This window comes from Columba livia, chromosome 1, assembly GCF_036013475.1.
Source record: "Columba livia isolate bColLiv1 breed racing homer chromosome 1, bColLiv1.pat.W.v2, whole genome shotgun sequence".
NCBI classification, from domain to species: domain Eukaryota; kingdom Metazoa; phylum Chordata; class Aves; order Columbiformes; family Columbidae; genus Columba; species Columba livia.
The window spans coordinates 46,232,987-46,254,295 of NC_088602.1; the positions used below are offsets into that span (position 1 = coordinate 46,232,987).

The window sequence follows — 21,309 nt, forward strand, 5'->3', positions numbered from 1 at the left end:
TTGGGGCACTGATGCCACAGCTCACAGCAGATGCTCGATGAACATCAAATTTCGCATTTGATTCTGATGTGTAGTACCAGTGTATTAGTTCAGTCCACCCAGTCTGAAACGCCCTCTCTTAACTCTGAGAGAGCTGTGGGCTGGTGGAGTTCAGAGTAGATGGGGAAGTAAAATCTAACAACTACCTGAAGGCTGAAACACAGAGACGTGACGTAGTTCCTTACAAGTTTATTTTTGCTCAGTTCAAGCCATTCTCTGTCAGCTCTTCAGGACATCGGGACAGATGACTCTTACTCTGTCACATCACTCTGGACAAGCACGTTGTTGCACTCCTGCCTGTGACGCCCTGTTTGAGGCTTAGAGAGCCTTAGACTGGCTGTTTTAGTCCATGAGCTGATTTTACCCTTTTTTTTTTCTTTTTTTTTTTAACTTTTCAAAAACATTCCTTTGTTAAAAAAAAAAAAACAACCCAAAAAACAAAACACTTTAACATTTTTGTTTAAGGTAGCAAATGCAAATGTCAGCTAGGTTTTTAAAGAGCTATTGCTGTGCCCTAATTCTGCTCTGACTAAACTGAATAGTTAAACATTCATGGATTTCAGTGGATGGAGGAATAGACCTGTACTGACAACTTCAGAAAATGCCTGTCTTCAATATTAAGAAATTTAATCTTAGGCAGAATACACAGGCATTAGAGCTCTCCTGTGTATTCTTTTAACTGTATGACAACAGAAGTTTAGAAAATTTTTCTTAAGGCAATGAGAGCTTCAGTAAAAATACTGCTTTGAAAAATATTGGAAAGAAAAAAGATAAAAAGTTTACTAATACGTATATATTAACTCCAAAAAGTGGGAAGTACATATGGTTTTTATTTGCAAAATGTAGATGTCCGACTTAGCAGGACTTGTCTTAACAAAGAATTAGTCAAGGAAAAAATGAAAAATATGTTACATATTTGCCAATACAACAGCTACATTTTAAATAAAAATAACAATAATATACATGTACAATATTGTAATGATATAATTTGATGAAAATAACACTGATCAGTATCAAACTTAGGTTTTAACTGATTATCCATCCTCAACAGATGAAACGCATTTCACAGAAATAGATGTAGGCAGGGTGAAGTGATATTCATGGCTTATTGTGAGAAAGTTAAAATGAAAATTAAGGTAAAAATGATAAAGAACAAAGCTTTAAATAGATTTATATTTATAAAAGTTCAGCATTATAGTAGTTGGGTACACGTGCTGCAGAAAGATGATGACAGCAACCTAATAATGGTAGACAAAATACACACTTGCACACATATCCATATGCCCATGCTTGAATGCATGTGCGCAGGTCCTCGGCTTGATTATACAAGCATACACGTACTAGCTTTTGATGGGGCGACACTAGGAATGGGATTCACCTCTCCTCCTTTTTGCTGTCTGCAAGGTAGCTGTAGCTACCTGAAGTCAGATGAGATGAAACCCATCTAAGGTAGCATCAGCTGAACATTTTTATGAAAACTGTTTTCATCCTGAGCATTATTGAAGGCACTTTATTAAAAAATCTGAAATTAATCAAGACTGGAAAAAAAAGGTAAAAATCCTTATATGTGAAATTTGGAAATTAAAAAACATTCCTGAGTTTTGATAAATATTTTTATTATACTAAAATACCATGCCTATGGAAAAACGTCTTTTATAAAATCATGTTATATGACATTTTTTCTCGAAAAACTCATGCCTTGGTGCATGAGGTATTTTAATAGGTATTTGGAGACATCTGTAACAAATTAATAGGAAATGAAAAGCCAGAGAATGACCTGTCATGCATGTACAAAATACACGTTGCTCCCGGCAACACGCATCGTGTTTACTACAGGCATCTTTATCTTTCTGTTTTCTTATAGGGTCCTGCCCATATTTTAATACTTTATAATTAATTATGCTTCACTAAACTATTTACAGAAGCAGAAACTAATCACACGTCTTCTTCAGCCCATAAATATGGAACTACAGAAGTAGAACTTATTTTAAAACAGTACGAAGATGAGTGTGCTACATAGTACTATTCTCTAGAAGTACAGTTCATGAGTTATTTTCTTCATGAGGATTTAAATCTAAATGAAAATACAAGTTCAGATTCTCCCTCTGTTACATTTTTTCCACCTGCTATTTCTAAAGGGTTTTGCCCTGAGGCAGTATTTGGATTGCAGAAACAGTTTTGAATTGTTGCAAAAGTATCTCAAGTAAAGAACCATCAGGCTCCTGAATGTCCACTGTTTACAAGGGTACAATCAATTTGTTTTCAGTTAAGAATAGCTGATTTCCAATACTAGCCATCATTTGTATGGTTCTAGTAGCATTAATTTTTGCTTTTGGTGTTTTTCTCTCTCCTCCTCTGTCATTAAACACAGATAACATGGAAAAGGTGAAAGGGACCATACCCGAAGTGCTGCCAAATGTACTGAACACACAAAGTGGTTACAGAATGGTATTTATAGATGCCTTGGCAAGTTCCTTCTAACAGGTAAAAACAATCATCAGAGTGAAATGCAATTTTGACTTGACTTCATCCTTTAATATTTTCATTAGCTACCTCTATAGTACCCCTTATAGAAATTCTACTTTTTTACATTTAAACTTCTATTACAAAGTATTTCATGTTTTATTTAAAGAAACCCCCACAATAGTGACGGTGGTTAATCTGCTTTATAAAAGATAATACATTGAGTTATATATAATAATGGCTTTGATCCAATTAACATTATATTATACAGCTTAGTAATTACTGTGACTTCAGTTCCTACAACTGTTATAGTGAATACAAATGATTGGTTAATGTACAAGAAGTGGGGATGATTTGGAAGTGCTGATTCAGAAGTATTCAAGTGCTAACAATGACTTGTTCTTTCTACGCTTTTCTTCATGTTCCATAAATGATGATTTTATAAATGTCCATGATTTTGAACATGACCCAGTTTTGGGACAATTATTTTTTTTATAAACTTTTTTGTGCAAACACAAAACTAGCTTTTTCTAAACGTTACCATCTCATTAAAAGTAATTGCCACTTTTACTTAAAAAGACACCAGCATTAATATAAGAGAATATGCCTTTGACACTTGTTTTACGAAGAGCTGTACTTGTTACTGGAGCGGAAATTATCATATCCGTGATCGTTAGCTTTGAACTTTAAACAGGACTGCCTTTCCTCCATGGACAAGAGATCTTTGGATTGGCACCAGCAACACAAGCATGACTGTCAAAATAAAAGGAATAAACATTTTACATAATTTTGAGTTGCACATGTAGCAAAATGCACCGAAGCGCTGCCCTTCTGCAGTGGTACAATAAGAAATAGCAAATGTGCAAGCTGCCATTTTGGGATTATGGCATAAGCAAAGAAACAAGGTTAAGTTCTGCACTGCTCAAATGGCCACTAACTTGTGAATATCCCATCAGCAACCTGAGTGCTGGAGTGCAGGAAGAGTTACTTTGAGTTATATATAATAATTGCCAAACACATACCACCTTGAGTCTGGTCTGCAATTCTAAATGCAACTGAAAGTAAAATTAGACTCCTTGTTTTCCTTTCTCTGGTAATCTTTCTTCGAAAAAATGTATGCACAGTAATCTATGCTTTCTGAGCAAAATGCTGCTATTTAGTAGAATTTTGCAGGAGGAAAAAGTGTAGAACTAAGGAGGAGAATGATGAAAACCCACAGGCAGTTCAAACACTTGCCAGATGTTCTGCAGGCTTTTTGCTGATGTTACTGACTGGCCTTTGGGTGCTGGAAGTCAATCTGGAATCCTGCCTGCACACCCACTTGTTTCCACAGTCAGCATGCTACAGGTCTCTTAGATGCTCTCAACTCCAGTGACTCTTTCAGGTGGCTGGCAACGTAGACAGGGACCAGACTGACACTAAAGTCTCTGCAACCTGTGCTGCTGCAGTTATGAGGAAAATACTCAACAATACTAAATGTAGAGCTGACCGTCTTCTGATGGAAAGATTTAGCCAGTAAGGAATTCACGCAGCCAGGCAATAAGCCTAGCAGTGGCCAACATTTAAATGCTTGGCAACAAAAGAAAAATAGAAGAATTTGTGGTTGGCAATGTAAGAGCCCTAATACGGTGTTTGAAGACAGTAAGAGGCCACAAAAAAGGCCCAAATCTGGACATATTCCAAACAGAGATGAAGGCTGAAGATCTAATGGGCTGCAATACAAACGTAACCCAGAGCCTCAAATCCTACATGGAGAATTAGTACCCAGGACTATTCACTCAAACCAAGGCAAAACTACCAGCAGGTTCTTCTCATAAAATGTTGGTGTTGTAAAGGGATGAGTGGATACTTGCACCCTCTGCCTTACATAACGACCTACTGATTTAAGTCCTCGGTCAGGCTGGGGGGAATCCAGGGTCAGTGCCCTCCCCATTGGGCTGCAGAGGATATGGCTACGTGAATCTCTGCAGCGCGGTCACAGTCTGCTTTGTCAGGGCTCTGGAAGTGGCTGCGTGCCAACTCCAGTCAGGAAGTGATGCAGCACTGATTAGCACGGTGCCGAGATGGTTTATTGTGTGCTCCTCTCTTTTGCTTTCTCTTACTGTCCCTAGGAATCCTTAATTCCTTTCTTTGTAACTTTTCCACAGGAGAGCGAGAGAACACCTACCATAACCCAGTTAAAATTGAAAATAAAATGTAATGACCATTTAAAACACTTTGTACATGTTATGGAATGAATTTTCCTGCTGACATCATATTTGAACCAGAGGAGCAGCTTCCAGCAGTCTCTTACCTTAAAGCAGTTTTGGAATCTTTTGCTCACCAAATACAGAGCTATAGGATTGATGCAGGAATTCAGTGAAGCCATGTTAATACCAATGTAGTCCATCACAAGAAAAAAGCTGTGTGGAAAATCAAGTCAGACACTTCTTATTTTCTCTGAAAAGGTTTAGTAGAGGTTTACAACTATATAAATTAGATTCAGCTTCACTCAACCAAGACTAACTATTAAATGCAATAGTAAAAGGGCTTATATCAACAGGATTAACTTATGGAGGTAACAATGGTGCTCAATAATAAAAGTTAGAATCAGTACACTGCTCTTGTAAGAGTAATTTTAGAAGATTCAGCCACTTTATCTTGTAGGAAGGAATATTCATGAGGTTGTCCTCACAGATTTAATCCTAGCTGTTCTGTTGAAAGGGAAAACTGGGACAGAAATCCCCCCTCCACCCACATAAAGCCACAAGACAGCAGCACACAGTCCCAGAAAGGACTGGGAGAAGACAGGCAAGCAGGACAGAAGTCCTATGTTCATGGGATTCCTCCTAATTTCCTAACTGCTACTGGAGTGAAACCTGAGTGTCCTAGATGAAGAAGCAGGGAGAACTTCAGACTCCAGGACCAAGCTAGTTCATTAGGAAATCCAAATTTGCTCAAAGAGAATGTCAGCATTTTATTTTTACAGTCTCACCTTAAAAGTTCACATCTGTTGGGGTCCTTCTGATCATAAATAGTGAGCTTCAATATTCTGCTTAAGTGAAGTGGGAGCCAACACAAGGCGAAAACAAGTACCAGACAGAACACAGTTTTGGCCACCTCACGTCTCTGAAAAAGAAAATGAGACAGAACAGTGTTATAGTTCCTGTCTCTCTCTTGATTGTTGTTGTCTTCTAATATCCAAATGTTTAATAAACAAAACAAAAACCCTACCAAAACAGGAGTTAGGAGAACATCCAATACCTTATTTTATTGGAATATATACTTAATATTTTCTTTCTTTTTACATGACTTGCACTGATTCTCTGTATCTCTATTTTTTTAAAGTATGAATAATAATATGAAAAATCAAAGACATGAAAGCAGTAATTTAAGTTAAAATGAAGAACACATTCGTCTTCCCAATCACATTCAAATACCAGCTTGTTTTCAATTGCATTTTCTTGTGCTTTGATCTCAGGTCTTATTTTAAATGCCTCAAGAGATTTCAATTACAGCCTTAATGAGGTAAGAGGAAAGGAGAACAAATATACATTATAGTACAAATGTAGTTTAATTCTAGTGACGTATGATGTTTGTGTCTGGTGCTCTACTAACTTGGAATGTATTTTGGAATGTGTTTTGTTTGGCTAACATACGCTGCTAACCTCACTATAGTTCAGCACAAAACTGCTTCAAAATAATTAACAAATGTATAGCACCAGCTTCTAGATTACAGCATGACCTCTGTTTTCATTACAAAATATCCAGTTCTCATTATTGTAAAGAAAACGTAAACACTATAAAATTTGAAGGACTAACTCCAAACAAGGAAAAATAAAAAGCAGTTTTGTGATTGCCAGTGAAAATCTTAGGTTTCTGAGGGCTCTGAGGTTATCTATCTATCATCTATCTATCTATCTGTCTATCTATCTGTCTATCTATCTGTCTATCCACATATATGAAATCAGCAGCACCACAGTTAGAAAACTTCTGCTTAGTAGTTATCTTGAAGTCATTATATAAGAACAGAAAAATGATGTGGCAGTAAAATCAGTAACTGCATTATCGTCATCCTCTCTACAGTCAGCAGAGTCATCAGGGATAAATTTTTACCTGTTTTAAATGGTCATTTAAAGCGATCTGCATCCCACTTTTCTTTCGTAACATCTCGCAGGTCATGAGAGTATAGAAAAATGCCGTGATAGCCAGTGGCAAACAGAAGTAAAAGCTAAACAGCCACCAGTCTTTAGCTTGCTTGTAAAACTAGAAGGAAAACAAAAGTAAACACATTGTTAGAAGTTGAATGCTGAGCATTTTGGAAACCATGCTATAACTAATTGGTCAGTCTGTCCTGAAAAGCATCTCTACAAGGCTTACATGAGAAAATGTGACAAGATAGTAATATTTTCAAAGCCCACAAAAAGACAGGAGTTTCTGAATGCTATTCTTCTAACTGATATACTTCAGAATTTGTCAGCATTTCATTTGAACGTCATATTCACCTACATTTCACAAAGATTTGTGCACATTACAATCCACGTGACACTAAGAAGATCCAAGGAACTGTTACGGAAATTTTATAAACATGGGTGTCTTACCATCATAAAGGAGCTTTTCTGCGTGGGGTGAAGTAAGCAGATTCTAAGATCCTTTCCTCTGTACTCCATCGTAATCATGTCAAATGCGATAGCTTCTGGAACAGCCAATATCACCGATATAACCCAGATCAGTACAATTTCAACAGCTGTCCACTTCGGCACTCCAATTCCTTTAATGCGACTCCAAGAAGCAACTGCTCGGTACCTGAAGCAACAGCACACATTTGCAAATTAAAGTATAAGAAAACTCACCTGGTTTAACTGGCTTAAACTCAGCTTATTTGTATTACATCATCTGAGTGGAAAGATAAACTTGAGAAAATGCTCGCATTTAAAACAAATTGGAGAGTTTGATGAAAAAATAGGTCTCACCTATCTATACTGAGGGCACACAAACTCAATACTGTGATGCCCACTGATGCCTTTTGAATGAAGGGTACTAATTTGCACATTTCAACACCGAAGGGCCAGTCCTCTGCAAGCAGCTGTGAAAAGAAAACAACAATTAGAAATTAATAATTTAAAAAAAATAATTCCCAAAGCTCCAACATGGACTTTCCTCTTGGATTTTTCTCTTCATTGTTTTTTTCTTCCACCGTGTGAAAGTTAGTCAAGAAGAATGTTTCCCTAAGGGAGTCTCTGAGGTCTGTATCCTAAAAACTAAGCAGTAACACCCCAGCCGCTCTCTGGTTGGGCAAGGATATGAATAAAGGCTTAGTCCCAACTTCTTAAGCTCTGTGCAGTTCACTCGTTTTCGCTTCTAACTTTACCAACCCACCACCAGTGTTTATGGTAAAAAAATTATTGAGAAGGTGAGGATTTCCATAACATTTGTATTGGCTTTATCTGTCTTGAGTGTTCATTGCTTTGCTTACATGTTCCAAGTAACTGTCCATTTACTAGAAATACAGAAAATTACTTGATGCTGATCAGAACATGGACAAAGCCAACAACTACATGTGTGTGGTGGGGTTTATTTGAAGCTTGGTGTGTACGCAGGCAACACTGCAGAGCAATGTATCCCGTAGTTTTTAGCTGACCATCTCGTAACGAAAGAAGGGTCCCGCTGAACAACCAGGGAGCCTAAAGAGCTAGTTTGAACTAAATGTTTAGCAGCAGGTCAAGACAGATCAGATGAATCCCGCACTGAAGACATTTATTGACCGGTTTTCCAATGATTCTGTATTCCAATACCAAAATGACCATCTGTACTCTCAAACATACCTGTAAGTGCTATGGAATAAAGAAAACATCACAATGAATTTTAGGTTGGTTCAATTGCACTTTGGGTTGTGCACTTTAATGGAAATCTTCTGCCACATCTCCAGTGGTATCTTTCAGCTGATTTAGAGGACAAGACGTACTGGACATAGAAAGCACCTTCCTCACAGCCGATGCAATTAACTGTTCACCCGTAGTTTTAGTTTAGAAACATTTAATCTTTGTACTATGTTGAGAGCTGCTCTAATGGCTCAAATACACCACAGCAGCAGCCAAATCTCCCAGTTCCTCATGAAAACAAGACTCTCCAAAACAGAGGTCATGCCAAGAAATAGTCGCAATGATTATACAGAAATAAACTTTCTGAGTTTCTGTAATTAGTTATATTATCTAAGCCCATCTGTTTTTCCTAACTTTCTTCAAATGAGGCCTTTTGGATCTGTTGCAGATAGAGAGCAACAAAATGTAAAAGGAGAAGAAAGAACAATAACTACCCAAAAGACACTTGTAAAACCTTTCCCTTGGTTCAGGTTGCTTCAGACATCTCTTTTAACAGGGATGCAAGAAAAAAAGAAATAGACAATCATACTCTATAGATTCTGCTGGGGACCAAAATGATTGAAAATAGCCACAGGGTTTCCTGCTCATGTTAGTTAGGTTCAGCAAGGTCTGTAAGCACACATACGTGTGCATCTAAGGATACAGTTCTGAGGTCTAAGATGTTTTTTTGAAAAGCCCTGATATAATTTCAGTAAGTATTTTATTTTAACACAAAGGAAATAAAGTACATTTCATAACTATGTGCTTTTGGAAATCCCTATGAAATGCCCACCAGTATTTTCAGGTACCAGAATACCTTCAGAAACCAGTTTTCGTTCTGTGCTGAAATGGGATCTTTGAAATAAGAGCCGTAGGCAAACTGTAACATAGCCCAGCTTTGATCAATGTCTTAAATGATCTACTTAAGTAAGACAAAGAGTATAATGCTTCTGCAGAAATTAAGCAGAAAAATGAATTCTAAGGATTTAACTTTCTTGAGAACTGTTTGGAAAATAATAAAGCAGAGGAAGTAGGGATGAGGCTGTAACAACCATACAGTATCTTTTACTTATGTGATGTGGGAAAATAACTCAATCTGTAATTGAGGTATTACCAGTAAAGCCTCTCCTTGAGAGTTCTTTTGAATTACTGTAAGGGGTTGGTAGTAACAAACTACTATTAAAATTGCAATGTGAATAATTACAGGCGGTCTAAATGCACACTCCACAGAATCCAGTAACACCTGGACTAATATAATTTCTATCAATCAGGCACTGAACTTCCAGCCCACCACACTTACTTGCTATAGGAATTAAGGACTGGGTAGCATGCATACTGTACACATTATAGTATATACTGTATATTGTGCATGTGTATATATTAAACCAGAGACGACTCATTGAAAAAGCACTTCAAAATTTAAAACTTTCATTGTTCATTGAACTAACATTCAGAATTTTGATCAAATTTCTGCTGGCAGATTCTGTTGAATTTCAGCTACAAGTAGCTGCTATATGCCAGACACTCCCTCTCTCTCTTCCCTGAAATCTCAACAGTTTAGTCACACATCGGAGATTTCCCTCAACTAATAATGCTTATCTCTCAGGTGCAGACAGTCACACCTGTGCTCCAAGCTGACTGGATTTGTGCCAGCTCTAGTTTGGGAGCCATATGGCTGGGTTATAACAGGGTTGCACACGAGTGAATGCGTTCTACTGAAAGGGTGCATTAGCTTGGGTTTAGCATAACATCAACATTTTACTTGCATTCAGCCAACTTAAATCAGGGGCAGAATGGACACACAGCTGTCTGCACTGGATTGGAAAAACATGTCCTTTATCTCTTGCAGCTGATGTATTTGAAACTTGAGTATTTTAGGGCATGAGTCACAAGTTTCTCTATCACAGTATTTCAAGTGGTTAATTATATGCTTTGTAGCAAAAACTTGAAAACATAAAGTAAGTAAAAAGTACAATGTTTTAATTCCTGAGCTATGCTTCCTTATTGTTTCTGTTTGCCCTCTATATTTCCATTTCCTCAGTGAAAACCACTGTTAAATATTCATTAATATCATTTTTGTGGAAAAAAGCAATAATTATTCTTAGAAAAATACAGATGTAGTCTAATGCAATTTCATACGGGTAAAACTATTTTCTTATTATTCATAATAAGGTATCTGTACAAAGAGTGACACTACAAATTACAAATGACTTAAGAGTTACGGGATACTGCCAAGGGGCAGCAAAGAGAAAAATAATGTTGTGTTTTTCAGCAGTAAAATGCCAAGAGAAGTCTACCACTGGCTGTATTCCGAGTGACATTTTCCAGTGGTTTATAGTCACTTACTTTACACGGGCAAAGTTTTAACTGCTAAGTCACAGAAAGGTGTTGAAGATGAAGTGAAATAGAACAAAAGGAAAGGGAACACATTGCAGAATGAAGCAAAATCATACTTAAAAAGAACTAATACATCTGATGCACTCCTAACCAACACTGTCTCAGACCAGGCACAAGTTTGAGCCTAAACTGATGTGAAAGATGCACAGCTACGGAAGTAGCCCCAAGAAATGTTGTGACTCAGAGACACACCTGTGAGTTACAACTCCTGCCCTGTTTCCTCTTGGTTTTGTAGGAACAGACAGGTGCTTGTAATTCGCTGCTGGAATATGCCAGCATGTGAGCACCATCCGCTGCTCTCAATGGCTCAGCTGCTGTGGCCACCAACCAGAAGGCTGATGCCACGGCTCCAACCCACTGCTTGTTGACTTTCTGCAGTTGGGCATGAAAAAGTAGCAAAGTGTGCACTTACTGACATCAGCAACCTTGTCCCAAGCAATAAATGCACAGGGAAACACAGAGCAGGGATTTGTACTTCCCCCTCTCTGTGTGTTTGCAGCAAGTCTAGTTCACAGGACGACAGGACTCTATTTTCATAATTAGGAACTGCAGAGTGACATGGGAAATCAAACATGCAACTGTACACCTAATTCACAAGCCACATTTTCTCAATAAATCTGTGAAATGACTGGCAGAGTTTCACCCAACACTTTTGAGACGAAGAGGTCATGCAGATGAAGTATTTTTCAGTATTTCACAGGAGCATTTTTCAAAACATGAAGTTTGCCCAGGAAATTAAGCTTATGGTCAGGGATAAGTCAGACAACATTTCAAAACTTACTAATATTTAACAATAATTATGAAGTCAGGGTGGGCATCTTCCCTCTAGACAAGAAAATATAATTCCATCTTCCTAGTTAAGAATGTTTTACTATGGTATATCCAATAAAGAGCGTAAAATTTAATGAGGCACACAATTAGTCTCTCTTCTTGTATCTTTGATAGTAATTTCTGCTTAGAAAGCTTCATATAAAAAAAGAAAAAACAAACTGACTTAAGTACTATTATATCATACAGACATCTTGAAAATTACAGGAACCTCATAATGTCTTGTCAAAGTCAAAAGTTTTTGCAGACTGACAATTTGAGAGAAATGATTTCGTAAAAATTAACTGTTTAAGAAAGTCATGCTGCTGTCAGAGTGGGAAGTGTAAACACAGGGCAGAAGCAAAAAACAAATAAGAGGCTGAAAACTTGTTTTGAAATTTGTCACATGCATTTTCTGAGTGAATGTATACAGAATAAATGCATACATAATGAAAAAAAAACTGCTCTAAATTTACAAGCCTATACTGGCATCATTTAACCTATTTCAGTCTGGAGATCCATCATGAAAACTATGTAAGTGTACTTTCAACTGCACAAAGACATTCAGTTTCACTACCCTGCATATTGGACTTCAGAGAAGATTGTTCCCATCCAACAAAGTTACCCACCATTGCCTGTAAAATCTGACAGGTTCCTCCATTGGACAATTCAGATCTTTCTTAAGTGCCTACAATCTGCATTTGTTGAACATAAAGGGTTCCTAAGCAAACTAGTCTTCTAGCTTAATATGGTCAGAGATCAACAAACTTTGTGTAAGAAATTCTGAGATCAACTTTCCAAGACCCCAAGTAAGTGATTCAGATGTTGAAAAAAAAAGGAAGCAATGCACTTCTCCCAATAAAACTGTTATCTTTAACATCAGAAGGAACAGTGGCCAAGAGTTGAATTATGGAAAAGTAACAATGTTTTCTAAAGACAAGGACCTTGGCTTTTTTGGAAAGTTAGGAAAAGATTGGCTTTGTCATGATGCATGCCCGACAGGTACTTGCATTACAAGAGTTAGGAAGGTCATCACAAAGACATCTCCATGGAAACCTTGCCTTATTCAGAGCACAGCTGGATTAACAAAGGAGCCAGTTTGCGTCTACATGGGATATGCAGTCCCTACTTTGGTTTTTCTTATCTTTCAAGTGCTTGACAATGCTATATAATCTTAACTATATTTTTATGTAGTCCCTAAAATACATTGCCTACAAAGCTGACTGTGGCCTTTGATCATTGGCTTGGATAAAGACCATTTTTTGTTCATTTCCTGGAAATTTTTTTTCTCCACCTTTCCATTGTGCTCTGAGCTAAATGAATCTGCCACAGTATTTCCAGGTAGATATTAATCCTCAGTTATTTGTATAGCAAATTGACAGCCAGAGTTCAGAAAGTCACACAAGAGTGTGCAGAGGATAGCTTGTTCTCCCTGTTAAAAATCCATTGGAACATGACAAGAAATTGGATTTAATATAAGAGAACAAACATTACAAAATGAGAGATGTTGTCTATATATCAGAAGAGAAATCATGTTATTATATTATTTTATTACAGCTTTTTAAAGTGTATGTTATCTCATTATGCATATATGCATAAGAGGTAGAACTAATGTAAGCTTGGAATTTCTAATCCTGATGTTGTTTTGGTGACTTATATATGGGAATTACCAATTTTATTGACTTGGAAAACTCAGTGCAATCTTCCAGAACCACAGACCTGTATTGTGAGGTGCACAAGCTGCCACTGTCTTGTCTTCCAAAGATAAGTTCAGAAAGGGACATAAAGAGCTCACTGACCACTGAAACACAGTATTTCCTACTCTATTCTTCTGTTCCTTATGTTCACACCGTTTATCTGCTATTTGCAGCCTCAAATTAAGAAACGCATGCTTACTTAGTCTATTCAGTGAAGTTGTTGACCAGGCATAGGACCACCTTCACGTCCAATTAGTAGCAGTTTTGCAAAGTATCTGCACTGCCACAATATTACATCCTGCAGAATGACTGTCTCAGACTTTCCTCTCCTTCCTATTCTGCAGTTTTGGGGGTTCAACCAAAATCAGATTGTTTACCAGGACCCTGAACACTGAAAAAGTCTTCCAGGTTCTGCATACCGGAACTGAACGCCTTTCATGCCCTCATTTGATACCCAGTTTCCTGATTGCATAACAAATTCCAATACTTTCAGTTTTCTGCTGAATGTATTGACTGATACTCAAATTTATCAAGTGCAATAGACTAATTAGCATCTTATACATTGGGTTACATTTGTCTCAAAATCTAGGTACCACCTGCTTTTCTTCAGATATCCTCAATGTAAATTTCCATTTGTGTATTTTCTCAGCTACTTACATATTCACTTAAATAGTCACAAAGGACATCTTTTGCAGTTATCACTTTTAATAGCTAGTAAAATGCTGCTCCTAGTGCAAATTCTGAGTTCTCTCCTATGGATCTGGAAGGAATTCACAGATACTTTCATACTTTCTACTATAAGTGTTGTTGAGTAAATCGCTGGCATTTTATTAACTAGAGAAATTCTCTCACACTCTTTTTCCAAGCAGATGTCTGAGGATCTGGTAGCAATTCTGAAGATCTGTTTCATCCAGGTTTAAATGGCTTCAAATTGCAAGTTACAACTGCTAAGTATACTTGATTTACAAACTAAGCCTTTGCTAGCCTTTGTTCTTCCCATACTGCTGGGTGATTATAGCCAGCTTTTGATTGCACTACTGTACTCTCCATCATAAGGTTGCTCTGCCGGTGTAATTAAATGGGATGTGGAGTTAATAAAAAGTTATCATCAACTCAAACTGCACTCAGACTCTTAATTTTGATTAAATAAACACAATATCTAATGTTTGGGGATTTTTTCAACTTACATATATTCAGAAATCCTGTTTTAAACCAGCAAATATTACACTCACTATTGTAAGGGATAATATAAATTTATTATGAGCTATTCATCAACATGATTAGCAGCATGGGAGATTTAGCACCTTAGAGCTATTGCTTAGCTCCTGGCATTATCATCAGCACAATAAAAATCCTGGATGTGTAGCTGGTATAACATTTATTGGTTTGCAAACTGACCTTTTACCCCTCCCACTCCAACCTCCTCATAATGATATACTTGGTGATATTCAATCAAGATATGGACTGCGGTATTATATTGCATGTTATCATTAATTTAATTTTGAAATAGTGTCACTGAGATTACAAAGACTTGGACTGAGCAGCTGTTATTAATTTTATCTTTTTGATTTTTCTGAGACAAAAAGTTCTTTTTGTTAAATATATTTTTTTTTACAAAAATACTTTTATTTTTTTCGAAAAGAGTTTACTTTTAAGTATTTTGTTTCATAAATCCCAGTCTCAGAAGAGTACATGCCTCACAAGAACTATGCTGAGTGTATAGCATGGAAAATACCGAAATGTCAAATCAAAAGAACTCCCATGTAATCCAAATTACCTGGCTCATGAATTTACACAGTTATGATGAGTTCTAAGTTCTCCGCTTTATAATGGTTCAATACTTTAAAAGGATAAAGACACCACATTCTCCCATTTCAACAGCTTCTGGGAATAAACACTACAGATACCTAAGGCAAAATTCAAACCCCCTTCCCTCAATGTGATTTTCCAAAGTCGAAAGTAAGTTTAACATCTTGCTTAAAGTGAGGAGAAGGAATAGGTGAAGATTCTCATATTCACTTTATGCAGTAACGGAGGTGTATTCAGGGACCTAGAATGTAAACTTTCAAGGCAGAAGGTGTCTTGTTACTTCCAGCATCCCTCCCAAGAGTGCTGATGGTAACTAGAGGCTGGATTCAACTGCCCAACGAATTCCTAAGGACAAGTGGACTGCACAAGTTGGGTAGATGACGCAGTTACTCCTTCTGTGGCAAGTCTTATCACGTCAAAGAGCAGGGTAAAGGAGCAAGAGCAGCAGATGTGCCTTGTTACCTCTTGGCTGCCCATGCTGCAACAGGAGTGAATAGGGGAAAGGGTTCACAGCTCAGGAGAGCATCAGGGGTCACAGCTCATCATGCCTCACAATCTCTGCATAGAATTAAATCCCTCTGCTGAATAACGCTGAAAAAAAAAACCAACCATGCCAACAGCGACCGCACAGACCTATATACAGCAAGAGCCTGCCCCAGAAGAGCAGGAGGGACAAAGCAGTACCTACAGGAAAGGGTCTTCTGTGCCTCCCCTCCATTCCTTGGGGGAAAGGAGGGAAGCAACAAATCCACTGTGAGTTTAATTCATTGCATTTATTTCCTTTATCCCTGGGACAGCATTTGTTTCCAGGTGACTTTCTGAGCCTGGCCATCTCCACCTCTGCCCCATTCCCAGCCCGGACCACTGAGAGGGCTGGGACTGGGCCACAAAGAGGGTGACATCTAGGACAACAGCGACAACATCTGACCAGACTACCAGCCTCCGGTTGTTTTTTTAGCATGAAATGAAGTCCTCGGATGTCTCCCAGCCACGAAGGGGGTGCGTTTGCCCCCAACACCCGTGGCGATGCCGAGTGTCTGCCGGTAGTCGTCGAGAAGCCCCGACGCAATCCAGCCTGACCCCCGTGTCCACTCCCGGACCTATCCCAGGCTCCCCCCTCACCTTATAGACGTTGATGGGGATGTCGATGATGATGTGGAGCAGGTCGCCCAGGGCCAGACTGGCAATGAGGATGTTTGGACCATTCCTCATGCACTTGTTCTTGTAGATGATCCGCAGCAGCGTCGAGTTGCCGATGATGCCCAGGACGAAGACGAGGCAGGACACCACCGTGTTGATATATTTGAAAGTTTCCTTGATCTCCGTTTGTCCCGTACACATGGGGGGCGAGGCCGAGCGCGGCCGCCCTCCGGCGGCCCCCCCGCCCTTGGGCAGCGCGGCCGGGCGGGAGACGTTGGGCTCACCGCCCCGCAGCGCGGGGATCCCGGCCGTCGGGGGGACGGCTGCCGGAGGGCTCTGCCTGCCCGGGCCCGACGGCCGCGGGGACCCGTGGCCCCCGGCGGCGGAGCGACAGCTGAAGAGCAGCAGGAGGGCGAGCAGCCGCCACCGTCGGGCGGCGGGCATGGCGCTGCGGCACGGCCGTTCCCCCGCCGCCGTCAGCGCCGACCTGCGCGGAGAGAGGGGACAAGGCGTCAGCTGCGGGGACACCGCACCCCGCCGGTCGCCGCCATCGCTCCGTACGCCCGCCGCCGGAGCTGGGGCACTGCCCGCCGCCGGGCGGGGACGGGCGGCGATGTCGGCGGTACAGCCGGCAGAGCAGCGCCCAGGCGAAAACCTGCGCGGCGGCTGGGGCGAGAAGTTCCCGCCGGCCGGACCTGCTCGGCTTCGCCCCGTTCTCTCGCCCGCTCTTCTCTCTCCTCACCTCGCCGAGCGGAGCCGAGCTGATCCTCCCCGCCTGCTGCCTGCAGGGCTCTGCCTGCCGAGCGAGGGAAACGCGCTCCGCCGGTCGCCGCGCTCCACACCCGGGCTGGCTGCCCTCTCTCGGGGCTGGCTGCCGCCTCTCGCTAGCGGTGGGAGCCGCGGGCCGCGGAGGAGGCAGGGACGGGCGCTTGCGGCAGGACCCGGCGGCCGTGAGTCTTGCTCCAAACCCCGCGGCTAAAGCTGAGCCAGCTGGGCAGGCCCCCCCCTTTTCTAAAACATTCATCCGCATCTGGCCCATCAGTCACGGCCAGACCCCACCCGCGCCCTCCTCCCCACCCGCCCCCCCGCCGGCGGCGGGGCCGCCGCGGAGCCCTGCCCAGCCCAGCCCCTCCGCCCGCCGGCTCCGCGGTGCCTCGCCCCGGCCGCTCTCAGGGGTGTCCCCCGGCCCAAGCGCTCCGCACCCTGGTACCTACCAGATGATCGGCTCTGCCCCTTTTGCCATCCGCCCGCCTCCTCTTGTACCAGGTTGATTGTAACAGCCTAAAGAAGTAATTCTGAGAGTTCTGAAACAATTTTTTTTCAGGTCGGAAGGGTTGTTACAAGATGTTTTGGCATCGTTAGAGGATGCCTGCGGGGAAGAAGAGGGCTTTACCCTGCTGTCTTCTCCGAGACCTGTTCTCAGTAGCTGGGTACGGAATTCTCCCTCCGCATTTTATTCCCGCATGGGGACAGACCCCTCACACTTCCAGAGTGGCAAAAATGTGGGATGAAGGAGCTGCTTGTGCCGCGCCTACGAGATTAGTACGACGTTTTAAAGCGCTTCTCAAACCAGGTTACTTCGTATACTCTTCTTAGGTGAGAAATAGTGTTTTGACTGTTCTGAGATTGCAGCGATCGTGCTTGGTTATCTAGTTGCCGCTTTGGGCAGCCCTTGGCAGCGCATCTGATCTCAGCGAGCTCGTTCCAGTCTTTGCGCCCGTCAGTGAAGTGTAAGAAAAGGAGCAAAGAGATTTGCACAGGATTTTGTAGAGACTAAGAACAGCCTGTGAAACTTGGAAACAATCATATGCCTAACTAAAAAGAGTCAAATTTAACACTGTATTCTAGCATGTCTAGGTACACCTCCCTGAACTTTATTTTTTCGTGCTAGAAGCTAAATCATATACAGAACATTAACGTATAGACACTTTGTTCATTACAGAAGTGACCCGCTCACATACATTATTGACATACTGTTAGGGGAAAACACTGAAAACCACGTTTCTTTCAAACCTCTCCCTAAGATTGCTGGTCTGATATATCTGATCTTTCCAGCATCTCCTGCTAACACCTTGGGCCGCTGTAGCAGACAGCCTTTTCCTGTCCTCATTTAGCTTCCTTTTCACATCTGCCACATGCAGCACCATTCCCATTTAATCATTCTCGATCCATTTCCTAATTTAGCTGGCACACTAATTTTTCTTCTCTGTTTTATATAGCAGTATTTGTGAAATAAAGGCACCACAGTCACTTCTAAACTGTGTGAGGGTAGCTGGAGGCTGACTGCACTCCAGCTGGAAGACTGATCTTTTCAGGTTCAGGCTTTTTCAGATAGTGTTTTGCAGCAGGATTTGTTTTGCAGTAGCTGGGCCGATTCCTCTCCCAATGACAAAAGTGTGAACATTGAATTAACCCTGTAGCATTCTGAAGCTCGGGGACTTAAAGTTCTCACTTCTGCATTTTGTCAGTTTCCAGTTCAGCGATCCGTAAGTGAACAATGTTTTGCTAAATGCCTTGTTGATTTTTATTAGAAACTCTTGCCAATTAACATGGCATTAACTTTTACCTTGAAATGCTTTTTACTTGCAACATTCTTGCTAAGTCTCAAAGGCTTCTATGCTGATCCTGACCATCAAGAAGTAGATTAGATTGAGATATATTTGCTAACGTTATAGTGCAGCTCCACAAACTATGTTTGCTACTGTCTAGTAACAACACCATTGCTGCCATTTACTTCAACTTCAGAAGTTTTAGTAATAGTAATTTGGTCTCAGAAATTTTTAGTAATAGCATCAGTATGTACAGAACTCTGGGAAGCTGCTGATGCCTGAAATACCTTACTCTGTAGTATTGCACAAAATGAGCCTATATGACAGAGCACCTAAGCAGTTTCTGGCTCCCAACAGTTTGTCTGGGTCAACTCTTTCTATAGATGCTGTTGGTTATGATGAATAATGAAAAAATTGTTCATCAGAAAAGATGGGATAGTCAAGGAAATAACAACTAGCTAAGTTTACCAGCCTCTTTGTTTCTATATTTTCTTTTCAGAGATTAGAATATTTGAGAAATTAAAAAAAAAGATCATATACTGTAGTAGAAGTCTGCTTTAATTAATGAAAAAGTAAAGAAAAACACAGTTTCACATAAATTTATGTGAGGATTAAGATAATACTGTATTAAACACTGAGAGCATAGTGTGGCAAATTAACTCTAGTTTAAATGAAGAAGCAACTAACCAGATTAATTTAGATTGCAACAAGAGAAAACCATATGTAAATATAATAGGCTGGTGCCCCTTGAGTGGCCTCTACTAATTAAGCTATGAAATAAATTCCTTACTGAACTGTGTGGAATTCATTATATATGCAAACTTCTGCTGGTGTATCCAGCTTTTTTTTTCTTTTTTTTCTTTTTTTTTTTTTTCCTAGAAAGCATAAGTACTCCTTTTCCTACAGAATGTTCACTTTTGTATGAAAACTGGATCATCATCTAAAAGATCCTCCAGACTGTCTGACATTCATTTTATTATATTCTGTACTTCCACTGCATTCCATCCCACCAGCTATTAGCAATTGTATTAATTATAGGCAGTCACTATTCAATTATAAGTAAGACACAATGTTTCAGTCAATGGCTGATAAAGCTCTGAGTTTAGTTTGGGTTGTTTTTTTTTAATTGGAGTGTCATACAGAAAGTAAATAGAAAGCATAACAAAGATTATTCTGTTACAAGTATTATAAATAATGAGAAATGATCATAGCTATGGCATCAGAAAACCCTTTAATTGACAAGGTCATGAGACACACCACAGGACTATATATTTAATTCATATTATACTCATTGAAGCAATGGGAATTTTGTAATGAGTTTTCAGGTACTTTTGCAAATCTCATTAATTTTCTGTTGACATTGTCCAGTAATTAAGTAGCCTCAGACTTTTTTTTCTCATCAGACCTGCTTTTCTTCTCATTGATTTTGGTGGAATTTTGTCTACTAACTGGGGCAAGTCTGGAATGATTAGAAAGAATAGCTGTCTCAGTGTGAGCCACACATTAGGTGCAGGAAGTGATTTAAAGTCAGAAAACAGTTTTAGAAGTTGACACAGAAGCATTACCAATAGCACTTTTGAAGGAATAAATGTACTTTTAGAAACTATAGAAATTAGGATAGTGCAGTTTTGTAACTGCACATTTTTATATACTAGACAGATGATACAGAAGAATGATGTTACCTATCTCATTTTTTTCCTTTATTCTAAATCTATGCAAATATACAAAATACTTTTTAGTGTGATGTGAGGCTATGCTGTGTCTCTTCTACAAAACTAAGCAACTTTTATAAATTATAGTGTTGGCTGTCAATTGCAGCATACTGACATTACATCTGATTCTTGAAGCAGTGGAACAATATTTATTTTATCTCAAAAGGTTTCAATGAGACAACAACAGTATATATCGCAAATGAAGGATGAAGTTTGCATGCAGAAACCTGTAAAGCACATTGGAAGTTATTCCTTATTTTATCTTAAAACAGAAAGATGCAAAACAATGAATGACAATTAAATTTGAACTAAGAAATATGTCTGTCTCTTACAGTCCGTATTTATATTTATAGTTGTAGTTGTAGCTGTAGTTATAGTTACATGATTTATAAATGTAATAAAGTTCAAGCTTCTAAGTCAGACTGGTTGCTAACTGAAATTTCGTTTTCTGATCTAAGATTAAAAATCATACGCCACTTAGTAAAACTTATTCCTGTCATCCTTCCTATTCAGCATCAGCAAAGTCAAAGTAAATGAAAGCTCTGAAATAAACAATGCAGCATGTAATTAACTTGAGGTATAAAATACACTGAATCACTGTCTTTTAAAGGGAAAAACTACTGAAGTGGGTTTTGGAATGTAGCTGCAGCTTTGAATGAGCAGCATTTCTCATTTTTTTCCATACTACTTCAATAGAATAGGGGTGACCAAGTTTACTTGTAAATTCCAGTTGTAGTAGGAGTTTGGATGAGAATCTCCCAGAAATCCTAGATAAGATCAGTTGTTTAAAAAAAAAAAAAAAATAAACTGCTGGGAAATGTGTATGTTTGTACAAAGGAGGTGATAACTGAACATA

The 21,309-nt window shown here is 39.6% G+C and overlaps 1 protein-coding gene across 1 annotated transcript; it reads right to left on the reverse strand.

The window, feature by feature from the left end:
• Positions 1 to 453: 453 nt before the first annotated feature.
• Positions 454 to 17,083, reverse strand: EDNRB (endothelin receptor type B). The gene is made up of 8 exons (XM_065056455.1): positions 16,935 to 17,083; positions 16,175 to 16,679; positions 7,455 to 7,567; positions 7,083 to 7,287; positions 6,598 to 6,747; positions 5,477 to 5,610; positions 4,796 to 4,904; positions 454 to 3,255 (listed from the first exon to the last, which is right to left on the reverse strand). Exons 2-8 carry the CDS (start codon positions 16,634 to 16,636, stop codon positions 3,124 to 3,126), a joined length of 1,305 nt encoding a protein of 434 aa, XP_064912527.1. The 5' UTR covers positions 16,637 to 16,679; positions 16,935 to 17,083; the 3' UTR covers positions 454 to 3,123.
• Between the last annotated feature and the right edge of the window lie 4,226 nt (positions 17,084 to 21,309).

Bases quoted from the DNA above. Each gene is read 5' to 3' on its own strand.
- EDNRB (XM_065056455.1), bottom strand. From the start codon at position 16,636: ATGCCCGCCGCCCGACGGTGGCGGCTGCTCGCCCTCCTGCTGCTCTTC. The intron at 6,748-7,082 runs GTAAGACACCCA...TTTTCCTTCTAG, and splicing joins AGAAAAGCTCCTTTATGATG to TTTTACAAGCAAGCTAAAGA. The intron at 3,256-4,795 runs GTAAGAGACTGC...TTATTTTGACAG, and splicing joins GATTCCAAAACTGCTTTAAG to TCATGCTTGTGTTGCTGGTG.